General features: G+C 37.3%; 2 protein-coding genes across 2 annotated transcripts in view; one reads left to right on the plus strand and one right to left on the minus strand.

Annotated features, from left to right (window-relative positions):
• Nucleotides 1-2: 2 nt before the first annotated feature.
• On the plus strand, nucleotides 3-10,813 carry LOC103144606 (SLAM family member 5). Its single transcript, XM_007561675.2, has 6 exons — nucleotides 3-255; nucleotides 5,491-5,718; nucleotides 5,796-5,906; nucleotides 6,038-6,310; nucleotides 7,828-7,932; nucleotides 9,764-10,813. Exons 1-6 carry the CDS (start codon nucleotides 222-224, stop codon nucleotides 9,853-9,855), a joined length of 843 nt encoding a protein of 280 aa, XP_007561737.1. The 5' UTR covers nucleotides 3-221; the 3' UTR covers nucleotides 9,856-10,813.
• Nucleotides 10,814-11,943: 1,130 nt separating this feature from the next.
• The window catches only part of LOC103144676 (SLAM family member 5-like), a 14,312-nt gene continuing 10,862 nt past the window's right edge, over nucleotides 11,944-15,393 (minus strand). Inside the window, exon 5 of the mRNA XM_016676189.1 lies at nucleotides 11,944-13,295. Coding sequence (XP_016531675.1) covers nucleotides 13,218-13,295 — 78 coding nt within the window. The 3' untranslated portion in view covers nucleotides 11,944-13,217. The remainder of the gene's footprint in view (nucleotides 13,296-15,393) is intronic.

Raw genomic sequence — 15,393 nt, forward strand, 5'->3', positions numbered from 1 at the left:
GTGTAAGAACATCATCTGTGTGGGACAAAACAGAAGTTTAAATTCAACAACATGTCTGGATGTTTGTATGGCATTTAATGTGTTTGATTAACAAACACTTTCAGTGTGTAACTATATCTTGATCTAGCTGTTGGTGCGTTCTCATGCGTCGTTGCGGAAGTTAAAGCGGGAACTCTACTCTCCTTTAAGTCATCGCTGTCTATTGTCTGGGCGCTGCAGCAATGAGATTTATCGTCCTTTTCCTGTTGTTTCAAGGTAAGTAATTAGAGCGGGGTTAGTGAATGTAGGGTCAGGAGTTGGGTGTGTGTTTGTGTGTGTGTGTGTACTCAGGCCAAGCTACATGTCAGAAAGCCACGCAGCCGTTGACTTTGCTCAAGTTGCCATCGCAACTCATTCTGTGAACCGTAAACATTTGAGTCTGTCCTACTTTTTTTTAGCTGGTCAGGGACGGGGGAAATTGGCAGAAACGGGGTAAATTGGCAGAAACGCCTGTACATACATTTCTGTCGAGTGAGGGTGGTCACGTTTTCTGGTTAACATATTTTTGAGCACTAGCGTTTCTCTCCTGCGCAGGTGTAGTGAGATGTCAGCCATTTAGTAGCGCTTGTCTCTGTTAGAAACCTTGTTTGGGTTTGACCTCCACAAGGTGTGTGAAGTTATTCTGCTTCTCTTTTATGTTTTTTCCCCCACTAAGAGCTTCGTTTTATTTCAAAACCAAACCTTTTCATCCACCTTCGGAAAGTAAATAATTGTAATGTTGACATGTAACTCGCGCACCTGACTCGCCTTCTTTTCCGATCATAGAGCTATAAGGTTTATTAGAATATTCTGCTCAGCGCTTGTCAAAACCCTGCTTTCTGAAACGAGGCCCAGGTTTTTGAGAATATAATGTCTGTTTTAAAATGTAAAATATAAAACGACGGTTCAGGACATATTCTAAGACCTACAGAAGTGTCAGGCTTTACTTTAAAATTATGGTTTCTATGCCTGACGAAAGCATTTGGTGTGGGCTAAGTGTGTTTAAGATGTTTTAAAATTAAAACATGTCGTTGGATCGATGGCTAGTTCTCATGATAAGCATGAAAAAGAAAAAAAAAGATATAGGAAATATTGTATACTTTATTCTCTGTGTCGGTTGTTTCTTAATTCTCAAAAGATTATCCGTGAAAAATGTGTCCAATTTGCATGAGATCCAGTCAGTGGCGCAACTGTGATGCACATTATTCAGGTGGATGCGAAAACATAAATCGGCGCCCCCCCCGCCCCAAGGAAGGAAACATACGCTCGCTCCACCCCCTACTCCCCTCCACCCCACAGGCGAGGATACGTTAAGTGTGAAACTCGCGCTAGATTTACCTCATTATGTGTGTTAGGTGAAGGAGTACGGAGCCCCCCAGGGGACATGGGGCATTTTTTTCTTTTGCGTTCCCTCGCAAAACTTTTGCGTTCCCTCGCAAAAGGTTTTGCGTTCTCTCGCAATACTTTTGCGTTCCCTCGCAATAATCTACTGATCAGTTCATGCGGCATAATTGATACTGTAAGCCTTTTTTACGGTGGCCGCCGTACTTTCTGCTTTAATACAAGCTTATAAGGTTTTTCCATGGACTATTGAGTTATTATCGCGGGGTAATAAGTCATCTGATTGTGTCTCTATTGTGTTCGTAGTCTGACTGGTTTAAAGGGCTGCTTTCTGTGCCGTTCCATCTGAGCCTTAACAGACATAAAAATGCAGTAAATAAATCGATTTTCAATCAGTTTTTTGCACCAAAGCGTTAATAATAATAACGCAAAAGTATTGCGAGGGAACGCAAAAGAAAAAAAATCCCCCATTTCTCCTGGGGGGCTCCGTAAAGGAGCGTAAGGCGCGCTGAAATGTATGGGAAAACATAATCGGAGGGGGCGCCAAAACCAGAGGGGACGCCAAAACCCCTCCAGACGGGGTTTTGGCGCCCCCTCTGGTGCTGCGCCCCTATGCGTTGCATGCGCTGCATAGCCACTTTTTGCGCCACTGGATCCAGTAATAAAGCAGAATGTGTTTCCAGTGTGTATTTCCCTTTTACTAAGAATTGATACTGATGGCCTTCCCTTTTTCTTTAATACAGGAACTTAACATTCCAATTCAAATGATATTTATAACTGCAGACTGCCAAACAAAAGTAATCCCATGAACTTTTTCATATTTTATCAAGTCACAAACTTCAGTGCATTTTATTAGGATTCTAAGTCACAAACTAATACGTAGCAGAGAATTACTCTGAACTGGAAAGGAAGTAATTCATTATTTTGAAAGTTTTTTGTACCCCAAAAATCTGAAAAGTGTGGCATGCATTTGTATTCACTCTGCTGACTCAATACTTTGTAGCCATTTGTTGCATACATGTATGTAAGACAGTTTTCAGGCTCTTTTTAAATTCCACTTCAGAATTGGGCACTACTTTGAGTTAATTACATGCAATTCCAACAAAATTTTAAAAAACGTACAGCACCCTTATACACATAAACAAGCTATTTTTCTAGTATCTGTAATAAGTAATTAATTTAAAGTCTGTGTAATTTGAATTCATACAGACTTTGAATTAAGTCTCTGTGTCTTAGGGTGCGTTCACACTGCAGCCTAAAGTGACCCGATACCGATTTTTTTTGACGTAATGCGACCTGTATCTGATCTTTTCATCACAGTCTGAACAGCACAGGTCAGATTCTTTTTGAATGCGACCTATATCCAATGCGTATCTGATTCAAATGCGACCTAACAGTGTGAACGGCCCGTCAAAAAAATCCAATTTGACAAAAAATCGGAATTGGGTCCCTTCAGGTTGCAGTGTGAACGCACCCTAAATTTGAAATCCTATAGAATAACAGTGGTAAATGAGATGTTGTTTCAAAAATCCTATTTGTCATGAGCTGTCATCCTTTCCCAGAGATGAAACACACCCATGGAAGAAGCATGTCATGCATATATTTAGCAACTCTTCAACTGTGTCATAGGAGGTTATTTTCAATGACTTTTAGCACCTCCACATATGATAATTTTATGCTAATGTGTTGAAAGATTAGATATTTCCTTATTTGTACACCCCGACACCAAAGTATAACTTCACAAGTTGCTAAATATTTCTCTCTTTTTTTTTTTTTAATTATTTATCACGTAAGAGTTCTTATAAAATTAGGCTACTACTTTATTCTCCTAATATTACAACTTTATTCCTGCATTATTTCGACTTCATTGTTGAAATAATGCGGGAATATTATTGTGTATTGTATAATATTATTGTATATTTTTTCTCATAATATTATGAGTTTATTCTTGTAATTGGATTTTCTTTTTTCTTAGCCTCACTAAGAAAAAAGCGATGTTAAGAACCTGTGTGAAAAACTTTCTTCGTATTAAAACCTATGAGTCAGCGATTGCAAACTCTTGCTGAACCTCAAGTGATGGATTAGAAACATATTGATTCAAGAATCTAAACTTTTTGCTGTCTGATTGTTTTTTATTTAAACCACCAGGTGACAATGTCTTATAATTCTTCTACCAACATGGCAGATAGATGTTTAATGTAAATAATTGAATATTAATAACAATATTGCTGAAAACAGCGTCTTGGCCTGTGGAGTTACGCTGTATTGGCACAAATTAATTCAGGTGCATAGAACCACTTAGATATTCAAATCACTAATCTTAAAAGTGTGTAGGACATGTTGATGATTGAAAGGAGTGCCATGTTGTAAGGGCTGATCTTTATTCCATGGTCAGTGTCTGTTTTGATTTCAATGGTTAAAAGGTCGCCCTGCGATGAACTGGCAACCTGTCCAGGATGTACGCCTCTCACTCGAAACATTCGCTGGAGTTAAGGACCAGCACCCCTCCTGACCCCACTAGGGACTAGGATGGATGGATGGATAAAAGGAAAGGTTGTCCTGCGAAGGACTGGCAACCTGTCCAGTGTGATTCCGCTGGAGATAGGCACCAGCACCACTCACGACTAGGGATAAGAGTGTAAGACAATGGATGGATGGTTAAAAGGTCTGTTTAAATGGTATCTGTTGAAGAAGGGCAATAGAAATAAGGGAGATAGGACCTGATCAGGAAGAAGAAAATTGCCTCACTGTGAGAAACATTTTGGGGCTTGCAAAGCCATCGGAGCTTTTATTAGCTCTGATGTTAAGCTCCATCGGAGTTTAACTAATGTTAAGCTCCGATGGCTAAGATTCTCCCAGTTAATTTCTCTTTGTGTCAGTCATGCAAATGTTCGTTCTGCACAGCTTAACCTTTACATCATCACTGCGCCCAAAACGAAGGTGTTTAAGTGTCGCGATGTTCTTTTACATGAGTGGAGATGAAGTGTGTTGCTTTGGTTTATCATGATAATGACAAGATGAGCAACATAGGCCAATTTGATAAATACTGGAACAACAATATTTCACCCCTCATCAACAGCAATGAGCAGTGGATTCTGGCTGAATGAAAGAACAAGATGGAGTAAGCCCTTCTCTCTCTGCCTGGTCTTACTGGTGGTAGCGGTGGTGTAGGTGGCTGGTGTGGGTGAACTGATCATTTACTGCTCTCTTGTCTGCCTCTCTTTGGTTGCATTGGTGTTTTAAGGAAATAACTGCACCTTTCTTTTTATGAATTTTTTTTTATGCTGGACAAACAATGTCCCTTGACATTGACAGAGAAGTGAGAAAATGTACTCGTATAAAAGAAGTCGCCCACTTGTTTCACTTCCCAAAATTCGACATCTTCAAAGAGCACGTACCAATTCGACAAAACTTCTCTAAGTTTCGAAACCCTTAGACCAGTGGTTCTTAACCTTTTTTGAGGTACCGAACCCCCCAGTTTCATATGCGCATTCACTGAACCCTTCTGATAAATACAATGTCGCCTGCGCTGCTGGAAACTGTGTCGCTTCACCAATTGGAATTACAGAAATTATAAAACTAGGCCAACTAAAAAAAAAAATACTGTTTTTTTTTTTCCAATATAAATTTTAAAAAAGAGACGCAGAATTTATTTGATATTTTTTGGCACTCTTAAGGAAAAGGTCAGGAAGAGACTTTGTTCAGTCTGCCCCTCACATTTGTTTGCATGCGTTTGCTTGTAATTGACTGTTTTGAAGAACCTTGATCTGCTGACCCATTTTTGTTTTGCTTAGCACCGTTTGACTCTGATCTTGATTGCTTCAACTTAATTTAGAAGCTTGTGTTTTGGAAGCATGGTGCTCTTTTTTTGTTCCTTTTGGTTTTTGAGTTTACTTTAGATTGAGTTGTTTGGCTGTTTTTGTTTCATTACCGATGTTTCACTTAACCCTCTCTAATTTGTACTGTGTTTTTGTCTGTAAAACCACCCTTTTTTTTTTTTAATAAATCTTTTTTTTTTTTAATAAATCATTTTAAGTCTCACTTGTTATTCTGGACACTTCTTTATGTTATCGCCCAGGGCCAGGGGCGGTCGTAACAATTACACTGATGCCTTTTAATTTTTTCCTCCAGGGCTGCAGCTTAAAGTTCTTGGTCAGTTCAGCTCCACAACCACAGTCATTGGGTACGTAGGTGAAACCATTACCTTGCCAGCCAAAGCCTTCAAATCATGGACTCTGGCTAGAATTGACTGGTCAATATTGCACAACTTTACCTGGATTGCAACATGGGACCAAGAAGGTGTAAATACTGAACGTCGCCCAGAATACAGAGGGAGGCTCTCACTTAACACGACAACAGGTAAAAAGGAAATGGTCTCCTGATAAGATGCAAATAAATGTTGATTTCTGTTTACAATGTTTTCTGTGTTTCTACAGGGGATTTAACGATGCGAGATCTTAGGTTACGTGATGCCATGCATTACAATGTGGACCTCCTCAACAGTTCAAATTACAACCAAGTAAACCGGGTCTATCTAGTAGTGAAAGGTAAGTTGCATTTCCTTAACCCGTTTTTTCTATAATCATTGCATCATTTTAGATCATGTCATTTTGGATGTTAAGTTCAATTGTTTAAAAAAATCTACTTTTTTTTTTTTTTAATTCAATAACAATTGCAGAACGCCTCAAGAAACCGACCATACAGCTCAACCAATATTTCACAAAAAGCGAAAATGGCTGTGTTTTGGTGCTCAACTGTTCTTCTCCTGTTACCGGCGTTGCCTTCTACTGGGAGATCGAGCCTTCGTGTGATCACTGCAGCAACAATTCTTCAAGTGACACTTCAGAGCTTATCGCCTTTTTCTCAACAAAACCAGACTCTGTAAATCTCACCTGCATTGTCAAGCGCGAAACGGACACCGAATCAAACAATTTGATCTCTAAGATTAAAGGTGAGTTTGTTAGTCATCATCAACCGTGGACAGAGAACGTTAGCATTAAGCCAACATTTTCGGTTTAAATGCCTAGTTTGAGATCCACCACTGGAATTATTTTTCAGGCCAATAATATAATCACAAGACCTTATTTAAATCTACCAATGTAGATGACATGAAGTCGCATCACTTTTTGGTTTGGTGTCACTACTACATAGTCCCCGCAATCCAACGCATTCAACATTGTTTAGTTGGAGGGTTGCTGGTTCTGAACCACCACAAGTACTCAATTTCTAAATTAAAATATATTTGTCCGCAAAAACTGCAATGAGAAAAAATTCTTTGTCATTTGCCTGGAAGTCAGCTTCCCTTTCATTTATATGAGAAATTCACTATAAAAAGCCTGAAGGATTAAAAAAAAAAAGCCAGAAGAGGTTTGAAATCAGTATGTACAATTGAAACCAGAAGTGTAGATTTGTATAAAAAAAGGTTGACAGCTTTTTGATACTGAATCAAGATTATTATTATTATTATTATTATTATTATTATTATTATTATTAGGACTTTATTTAAATTCAAAGCTTAACACGGGGTTGGACATTTTGAGTACATTTCCACATGCTTCTAAAAATGGGTCGTTTACATGACAACAGCGACCACAGTCTTTCACACCTGCGTTTTAAGAAACCAGCTCCGAGTAGAACTTTTCTGGAAAACCTCCTACAGAGGTGTGACGTGTACAGAACAATGGCGGACAGCATGGTGCTGTGTTGTACTTAGCCTGTTGAGTTGAACATAACTTCAGATCAGGAATATATGTGTTAGATGAGCACTTCTTCATGGGAGACGGAGACATGTTATTGTTTAGAATGAGGTGGAAGCTAAGGGTGAAAGGGGCGCATGCGTGTTGTAAGACATCATAAAATCACACCGCCATCTAGTGGCCCGGGATGACAATTACACCTGACTCAAGCGCTGCTTTGTCTTCATGATTAGGGTGTCGGTGACCGTCTGCTGGACATCTGTCCAGTCAGACAACTGCTGTATGATTACGTAGGCCTCTAGCATAACCTTTCTCTATTAAAGATAATTTCTATTCGTTTAAGATTTTTTTTTCAATAAATTGGTTTGCTGTTTTTTCATTAAATCTAAGTGATAATCATCAAAATGAACAGAAGGAAACTTGAAACACATGTATAATCTGATATTCTGGGGGTAATACATCTATGAAGTTTTACTTTTTCAACTTGAATTACTGGCTCCAGGTTTCTGTCTGAAATGGAGACGCTACAGTCTTTTTACAATCTGAATGTTTCAATATGTGTTTTTTTATGTTTTATGTTGTATCAATTGTAGCAATTTGAGATCTCTGTAAATGTAAAGTGTGTGATAAATAACATATTGCTTTAATTACAGTTTAATCAAACGTGTTAAGTTTTTTCAATTAAGCTTTTAGTAGAAACTACTACACTGTTTAGCATGTACTTTTACACATATTTTACACTGTTTTATGATTATCTCTGCTGTTCTTCCAGTACCAATGGTCGAAGTCAAATCCGATTGTGGCTACATGTTCGCTTGTGGATTCATCACTGCATTTCTGATTGGGATGGTGGGGATTTTACTTTACCAGTTTAGAGGTGAGAGGAAAAACATTCCGATTTTTCACTTAATTTGAATGCTTTCTTTGTGACACTCATTGAACATGCAGACAAAACTATTTCAATGGAAGAGAAAAAACAAACTAAACCAAGACATTAAATTTGTTTTCATGTTAAAACCTTCATAGCCCAATGAAGAAGGTCAGATTTAAATTAAGGGATGAAACAGAACTGCAGTGTTACCAAATGTAGAGTGAATGGATACAGAAGAGAAACAAAAAAAATCCAAATCATTTTGGTTTGGTGAGACAGTTTCCTTAAAGTTACAAAGAGAAAAGTATGCATAACAGAGCTCAAGTGTTTTTTTATTTATTTATTTTTTTTAACCTCATACTTTTTTAAGTTGATCTTTTCTGTTTTAGTCTCTAAATTTGTGTATTATGGGAGTTTAAATATGACATCCTACAGAGTCGCTCCTCAAAAAGGGGAAAGATCAGAACATATAAGACAGGAGATAGCTGAGATAGCTAAAATGAGCTTGGCAAAAATTTTTTTACTTCATTTATTGAAATGAAATATTTGAACCTTCATATTTCTGTTTACATTTCCACTAAAAGGTTACTTCTGAAACACATGTATGACACATGAATAGTCATAGTTTACATGAATATTTTTAATAGTAAATACTGTTTAACAGAATTAACTATTTAGTCAGTCACCAGGATTGTGAATCCCTTTAAAAAAAAAAAAAAAAAAAAAAAAACTTTTTCAGATTGACATGACGTGCTGCCTGAGACTTTTCTGAACTGAAACTGTTTGGGGGATTTCAATTTGGAGTTAGCATGTTCCTCCTTTGTTTAGGTTTTATTTGTTCTCTTAAACAATGGACCTGAAGAACTGGTCGTCTTGCCCCACCTAGCGTCTGCGTCAAACAAGTGCAAAAATCCTACAGTGGCAAAGTGGTTTTTAATAAAGAGGGTCTAAGTTCAACAAGACATGCTGCAAACTCTGCTTTAAAATCTCTGCTGCTAACCACCCATAAAACAAACAAACAAAAAAAAAAAACCTCTGGTCACTGAGGAGTAAATCCCCACCAGTAATTAATTAATTCCAGATTTGTTTGACTTATTTACAATAAAAAATATTCTCTTTATGGTTTTGGAAAGTCTTTTTGACTTTTTCAATTGAACATGTTTGTTAAATTAATCTGAAGAAAAACATTATGTGGCCATGGAAGAGCAAATCTTTACAAAAACGTTTAAAAATTTCTTGATTGATTTTTACATATTTATGAGAAAAAATTCGGCACTTGTGATTTTTAAAAAAAATGCCAGAAGTCCTCTGTAAATGAAGTGGTAAAGTTAGGCAAGGCGTCATAGTTATATCTGGAGACTCTAAATCGGTTCCTGTCTCTTTAAGAAGCTCCTATTCTTTGACACTCCCCCTTCAGCATGTCATCACAGCAGTGCTTCTCTTTAACGTTGTTAAAGGGTTAATAAAGGAGCGAGGTTGTGAAGACTTCCTGAAGGCGGAGTTTCAGACAGAGCAGGAGTTTCTTAAAGAGACTGTGGCCCAATTTTAAAGCATTAATTTACAACTTTTCTTGTCTTTTTTTTTTTGAGTCACATTAGGTGTGTATATATAGCATTTTATAGCACCTGAAGATAACATAACTACTTTAAAAGAGACACTATATGTCTGTGAAATACATAATACTGTTCATTTAAGTACATTTTATGCCTGTCTATCTGTATTGGACTGAACTGTGAATTGTAATATCTCGTAATTCACTATTTATGTTCAACCAGACTATATCTGTTTCTGTTTCTGGTTTGACCAGCCAGACATTGACACTGTGTTTTGATTTTAGGTAAGATAATCGAAATATTCCAGCAGCATGTAGGACCAGGTAATTTGCACCAGACGGGACCCAAAGTTCAGCCGGAGAGTGTGACTTTCTGAAAATAAAAGTCCTAAATTTGACATGGTTGTTTTAAAAGGAGTAGAGTGCTGTTCGGCTGTTTAAACAAAACAAAACAAAACAAAAAAAAGATCTATTTTAATATTTCTTTTCTTTTTAAGTGTTAACTATAGCAAAGAAACAATGGTTGAGATGAACAGTAGTGAAAACCTTTTACCAGAATAACATAATCACTCAAACTGTAACATTCCGTCAGTCCATTCATCTTTGGTCGGATATCTGAGTTTCAGATATTCTAAAATATTCATTTCACATGTCTGGTCTACATTATCATGCCTGATTTATCATGTTTTTTATATTGAGCCTTTTTGAATTGAGATACTGCTGTGTTTTTATGGTCTCAGGGAACAAATTTTATCTACCCTACTACTGTCACCACTTGATGAAATAAAACATTTATTGCACCCAAATGATGCAGTATGGAGAAGTCACATATTTGCATATTAAGTTAGCACTACCCTGGGCTGGCCCACGGTTGTATGAGCACATATGCAGTATTTGATGTGGGGCTCCACTTCTTCATAATGTCCCGCAGCACTAGCTGTGTTTCAGTGCAGATTTGCTGGAATCTAAAGAATATATGAATATAAAGGCAATCAATGGTTGTTGCTTTTTTATTATTAGTAGTAGCTCAGATGGATTTGAACATATACACAAAAATTTAATTTATCAGATTTTAACTTGAACACAGCAGCAAGACGAGGCTTGACTTTCACTCAGGTTATGCGTTCTTCATGACTTCTGCTGCTAATACTTTTCATATTCCTTTTTCTATTACATTTCTATTGTAACATTTTTCAATGTCTCTAGATCCATCAAGATTCCTCTTATTGTCGCATTTTTATATGAGAATAGAGAGAGAGAAAGAGAGAGAGAGAGATGCTGATTTGGCCTGGCCAAAGTTCCATTGGATAATTCCAATGGAAAGTGCGACTGATGTCCTATATTCTGTTTATGGCAGAGTCCAGTCCACTGTGAAATTTTTGACAATTTCACAAAGATTGACTGAAAAATCTCTCCATATCATCCATTCATCATCAGATCTTAAGAAAAAAAATCATGATCTAGAACTTGAATTATTTTTTTTTTACATTGATTAATGCTGTTATTGAGAAATGTACCTGTAAATTGCCTTATAAATACAATTTTTATTAATTTATTTTTTTATATGAAGTATACATTTAAAGGCTAAAATATGTGAGTCAAACACAAAGATAAAATGAAGATAGAAAATTTTCAGTGGTGTTTATTTTCAAAATATTTTTTTATTCTATGCTAACATCTGGCTTTTGTGACTTTATGTAAAACCCATAATGATACTTACATGTGTGACTGAATTTCAAAGATTCCATGGGTTTTTTGTTTGTTCCAAGTTATTGTGTGTCCATGTCTGTCCTGTTGTTTCCAGGTGAATGTCAAACAGTATTTTACATTTGTTAAATAAATGCTTTTTATAACTCTGTCTGCTTCTTTTTGACGTTAAAACACAAATAAATATTTAAAAGAAAGTAGTCTTCTTAAAAATCTAGTTTTATTTATTCCAACCACCCAAATTGGAAAGAAAAACGACTTTAACTTTTACTCTGTAACTTGACAGGTTTATGCTTTGATTGATGAAAATATGCCAATGATTAGCATCGACTTAATATTTTATTTTTATCATACCAAACTTGGACAATTGAAACCAGAAATTCAGACACACCAAATAAAACAGCAAACTTTATTTTTCCCCTCACGTCTGTAATTAAATCAGACCAAACTTCTTTTTCTTTCCTTTCTCCTTTTTTTGGCCAAATTCCACTATATGACAGAGAATATGTCAGATTTATTCATGTCTTCAAAGTCGGATATTTAAATACTGAATGATTACTGTCTCTTTAAGGGAACTCCCAGATGGTGAAGTCATGGAAACTTGGAAATCTCTGATTGGTTAGCTGACACGTTTTGCGTTAACTGTAGGCAGACCATGAACTCTCTGTGTTCTGGTTTGACAAAATAGAAAAGTCAAAGGAAATCAGACAAAATGTAATTTTTTACTATGATACAGATGGTTTAAAAAATAAATTAAAAAAACATAAAAAGCAGACATACAGCCGAATGACAGGCAACACAAGTGAACTTCAACAAGACAAACATTTGTATAATATACATTTTTATTTATATCATCTATATATTTACAAGATGTACAAACATATAACATAAGTTACAGAGCCCAGTTGCACCTTTAAAAACATAGTTATACACATTCCAGCATAAAATTAGGAAAAAACATGGACAATTTTTAAATGAACAATAATCCATTTTGCAGATCGTTGTCCCTAAATTAGGTTTTATAAAATCTAAATTTTTCTTATTAATTTGTATATCATCCACCAACATGTGATCTGTGTATTATTTTAGAATTTGACTAATTATCTTAACCTTTCTCTCTTTTTGTTGCTCCAAAGATTGAGAAAATGGGCACTTTTTGCTTTATTTGTTAAAACTTCACACACATGAATACAAAATTCCCACAAGTCTGAACTAGAAGTGATCCACGCCACTGAACAGCCATCTTGGTAGAAGGTGCAAAACTTAGATGAACTACGGCTTCCAGACCAACAAAATGAAGGTACTAAAAAATTTTATTTGAGTAGTAGTTTTAATGTACTTTTATTGTTTATTAATTAGATAGAAACAAGGCAAGAGCTAGTTCTAAGCTTGTGGGTTGTTTATTGTCATAGCAACGCCATAACAACTACCATTACAGTTAGTTATGATCCCTACCAAGATGGCTGACAGCTACAAAGTTCCCCAAAGTGTTTTGTCACATGAGAACTACATACCAATTCGATGAGTAACCAAGAATACTATATGGTCACTCTGGAGGAGCTACAGAGATTCACAGGTTGAAGAGTCTGAATCCAAATTCACGGCATCCTTTTCAGAACATGAATAATTTTCCTTCCACTTCCAAATTATTCGCTACTTTGTGCCGTTTATCACACAAATCTCAATCGTAATGTGACAAAATGTGGAAACAGATCAAGGGGTATGGATACATTTCCAATGACTGTTTGTCTTTATCAACTAAGAGACATGTTAATTCCAGGTCTGAAGAGGGTCTGACATTACATGTTGCATATTGTAAATGCCAAAGCGCTCATTGACATGAACAGGTATAACGTGTAACTTGGACAGCACGCGTTGCAGCAAGATTTGCCACTATCTTAAAGTTGCTGAAAACGTCGCAAAATTACACTCAGCTCTAATGGTTCCTCCATTACACAGGAACCATTAAACGCCACCAGGTGTTTTCTGACTTTTGTTCTGAGGTGCACCAAAAGGTAAAGGTTCAAACCGTCTAGGAAACCTCCTGGTACGGAGACACTGAAGCCTTCCTCATCCGTTCAATCTGGATCTTGTCGTAGATCGTCTGAGGCTAAATGATTGGGAGAAAATAAAAAATACATTTTAGGGTTTCTCAGTGGTGGCTTAAGATAATTTTTCCTGCAGCTTTCAATGGTTAAACAATTCACTGAAAGTGCTATGAAGGATCATTTGTTCTTACAGTTCTCAATACACTGAAGCACAGAGAACAATTCAGAACTAAGACATCTACAGCAGACACCAGTTAAGTGGATAGTGAATATGTGGTGTTCTGCTGTTTATTTAAACTTTAAAGCATATATAGAACAAGATGGCTGACAAACACATCACAATTTAAGCATTTCATATCAATCAATCAATATTGGTAATTATTGATTAGCTTTTTTGTTTTATATATCTGAAATACATCCAAACTGGTGACATGATCTTCACTGCTTTATCCACAATTTCCTCTTGAACTTTTGACTCCATCTTTGCAAATGTATTATTATTATTATTATTAATATTATTATTATTATTATTATTATTAGATAATACTAAAAAAAACATAGAGATGTTATACAGCGGTGCTAAATGCTCACATTTGTGTGTGTGTTTTTTAAGTACTATTTTAATTATTGGCATCATTTGACGGTTCACCTGTGGGGGGCGCCGTACAGCTATCCTAAGTTTTAACAGGCTGGTGACGCACCAGAAGCGTGTGTGGAGCTGCTGCAGCAGCTCCGTTTTGTTTAAGAAAAAAAAAATAGAAAAGGAAAGAAAGAAAGAAAAGAAGCGCTCGAAGGCTTCTAAAAATATAAAAGGGAGTCTTCACCTTGGGACGGACCAGCCCGCAGGCGAGTGTCGGGGTTTTGGCCGGGCTGAAGTTTCTGTTTGATTTTTTTGGAAAGAGGTGACTGGACGCTAAAGGACTGTTGGACCGGGGAGTTCACACGTCTCCTATTACTAACCACCGATACAGTCATATTTGGTGTATTTTTAGGAAAAGTCAGGGGGAAAAAAACTATATCTAAAGAAAAATAATAATATTACGATGGGAAAAGGGCTGCACAGTGGCGCATTTGGCAGCAAGAAGGTTAGATTCCCGGCCTGGGGTCTTTCTGCATGGAGTTTGCATGTTCTCCCTGTGCATGGTGGGTTCTTTCCGGGTACTCCGGCTTCCTCCCAGTCCAAAAACATGACTGTCAGGTAAATTGGTCTCTCCAAATTCTCCCTAGGTGTGAGTGTGTGTGTGCATGGTTGTTTGTCCTGCCTGTCTCTGTGTTGCCCTGAGACAGACTGGCGACCTGTCCAGGGTGACCCCGCCTCTCGCTCGAAACGTTAGCTGGAGATAGGCACCAGCACCTCCCGACCCCACTAAGGGACAAGGGTGTAAAGAAAATGAATGGATGGATGGGGAAAAAAGCTACTAAACTGAGGGTCTGACGGACGAAGGACTCTGCGGGCTGGCCCTTCTCAACGGAACGTTAGCTCGTCGAGGAACTCTGCAGCAACATTGAAGGTAGGCCCCACCTCATGTGTGTTCCGCCAGGTGCCTGTTTTGTGTATTGCTTTTTCTCTTTTTACGGGAGTAGAGCCTGTTGTTGCGGGTAACCAGCCAAAGAATTTACATTTGTGATTAAGAAAAAAAAAACAAAACAAACAAACAATGTAAACCGACTGAAACCGACAGACATGCCCCCCCCCCTTTGTGCTGCTTTCAATGGGATATATGCCACGAGAGGTGGTGACGTATTTCCGTTTGAATTTATTCCACATAGGTTGGTTCCAGGTCCTGCTTGCTCCCATTGTTCTTGGCCGAAGCTGCAAGATCTGTACCATGAAAAAGACGCAAAACTTAAAATATCTGTGAGCTGCTGGTACAACGACTGAGTTTTGTGGTGTGCCGTTGTTTCCAGTAATTAGGCAGTACCATCCAGTGCTTAGTTTTTTCATTTTCCAGCTGATATCAAGGCGACAACGGACTGTAGCCAAAACGTAGCCACTACAGCTAACACACGGTTTGTAGCTGCCTGCTATTTCAAAGCTTGAGGATATTGAAGATCCAGCGTCAGAAATGGGAAGATGGGGGATATAAAGGGAGTTGTACGTGGTTCGTTTAGTGGAATAATTTGTTGGAGGAAAATAATTTGTTGGAGGAAATCCACTGC

Source organism: Poecilia formosa, unplaced genomic scaffold (assembly GCF_000485575.1).
Source record: "Poecilia formosa unplaced genomic scaffold, Poecilia_formosa-5.1.2 Scaffold130, whole genome shotgun sequence".
Classification (NCBI taxonomy): domain Eukaryota; kingdom Metazoa; phylum Chordata; class Actinopteri; order Cyprinodontiformes; family Poeciliidae; genus Poecilia; species Poecilia formosa.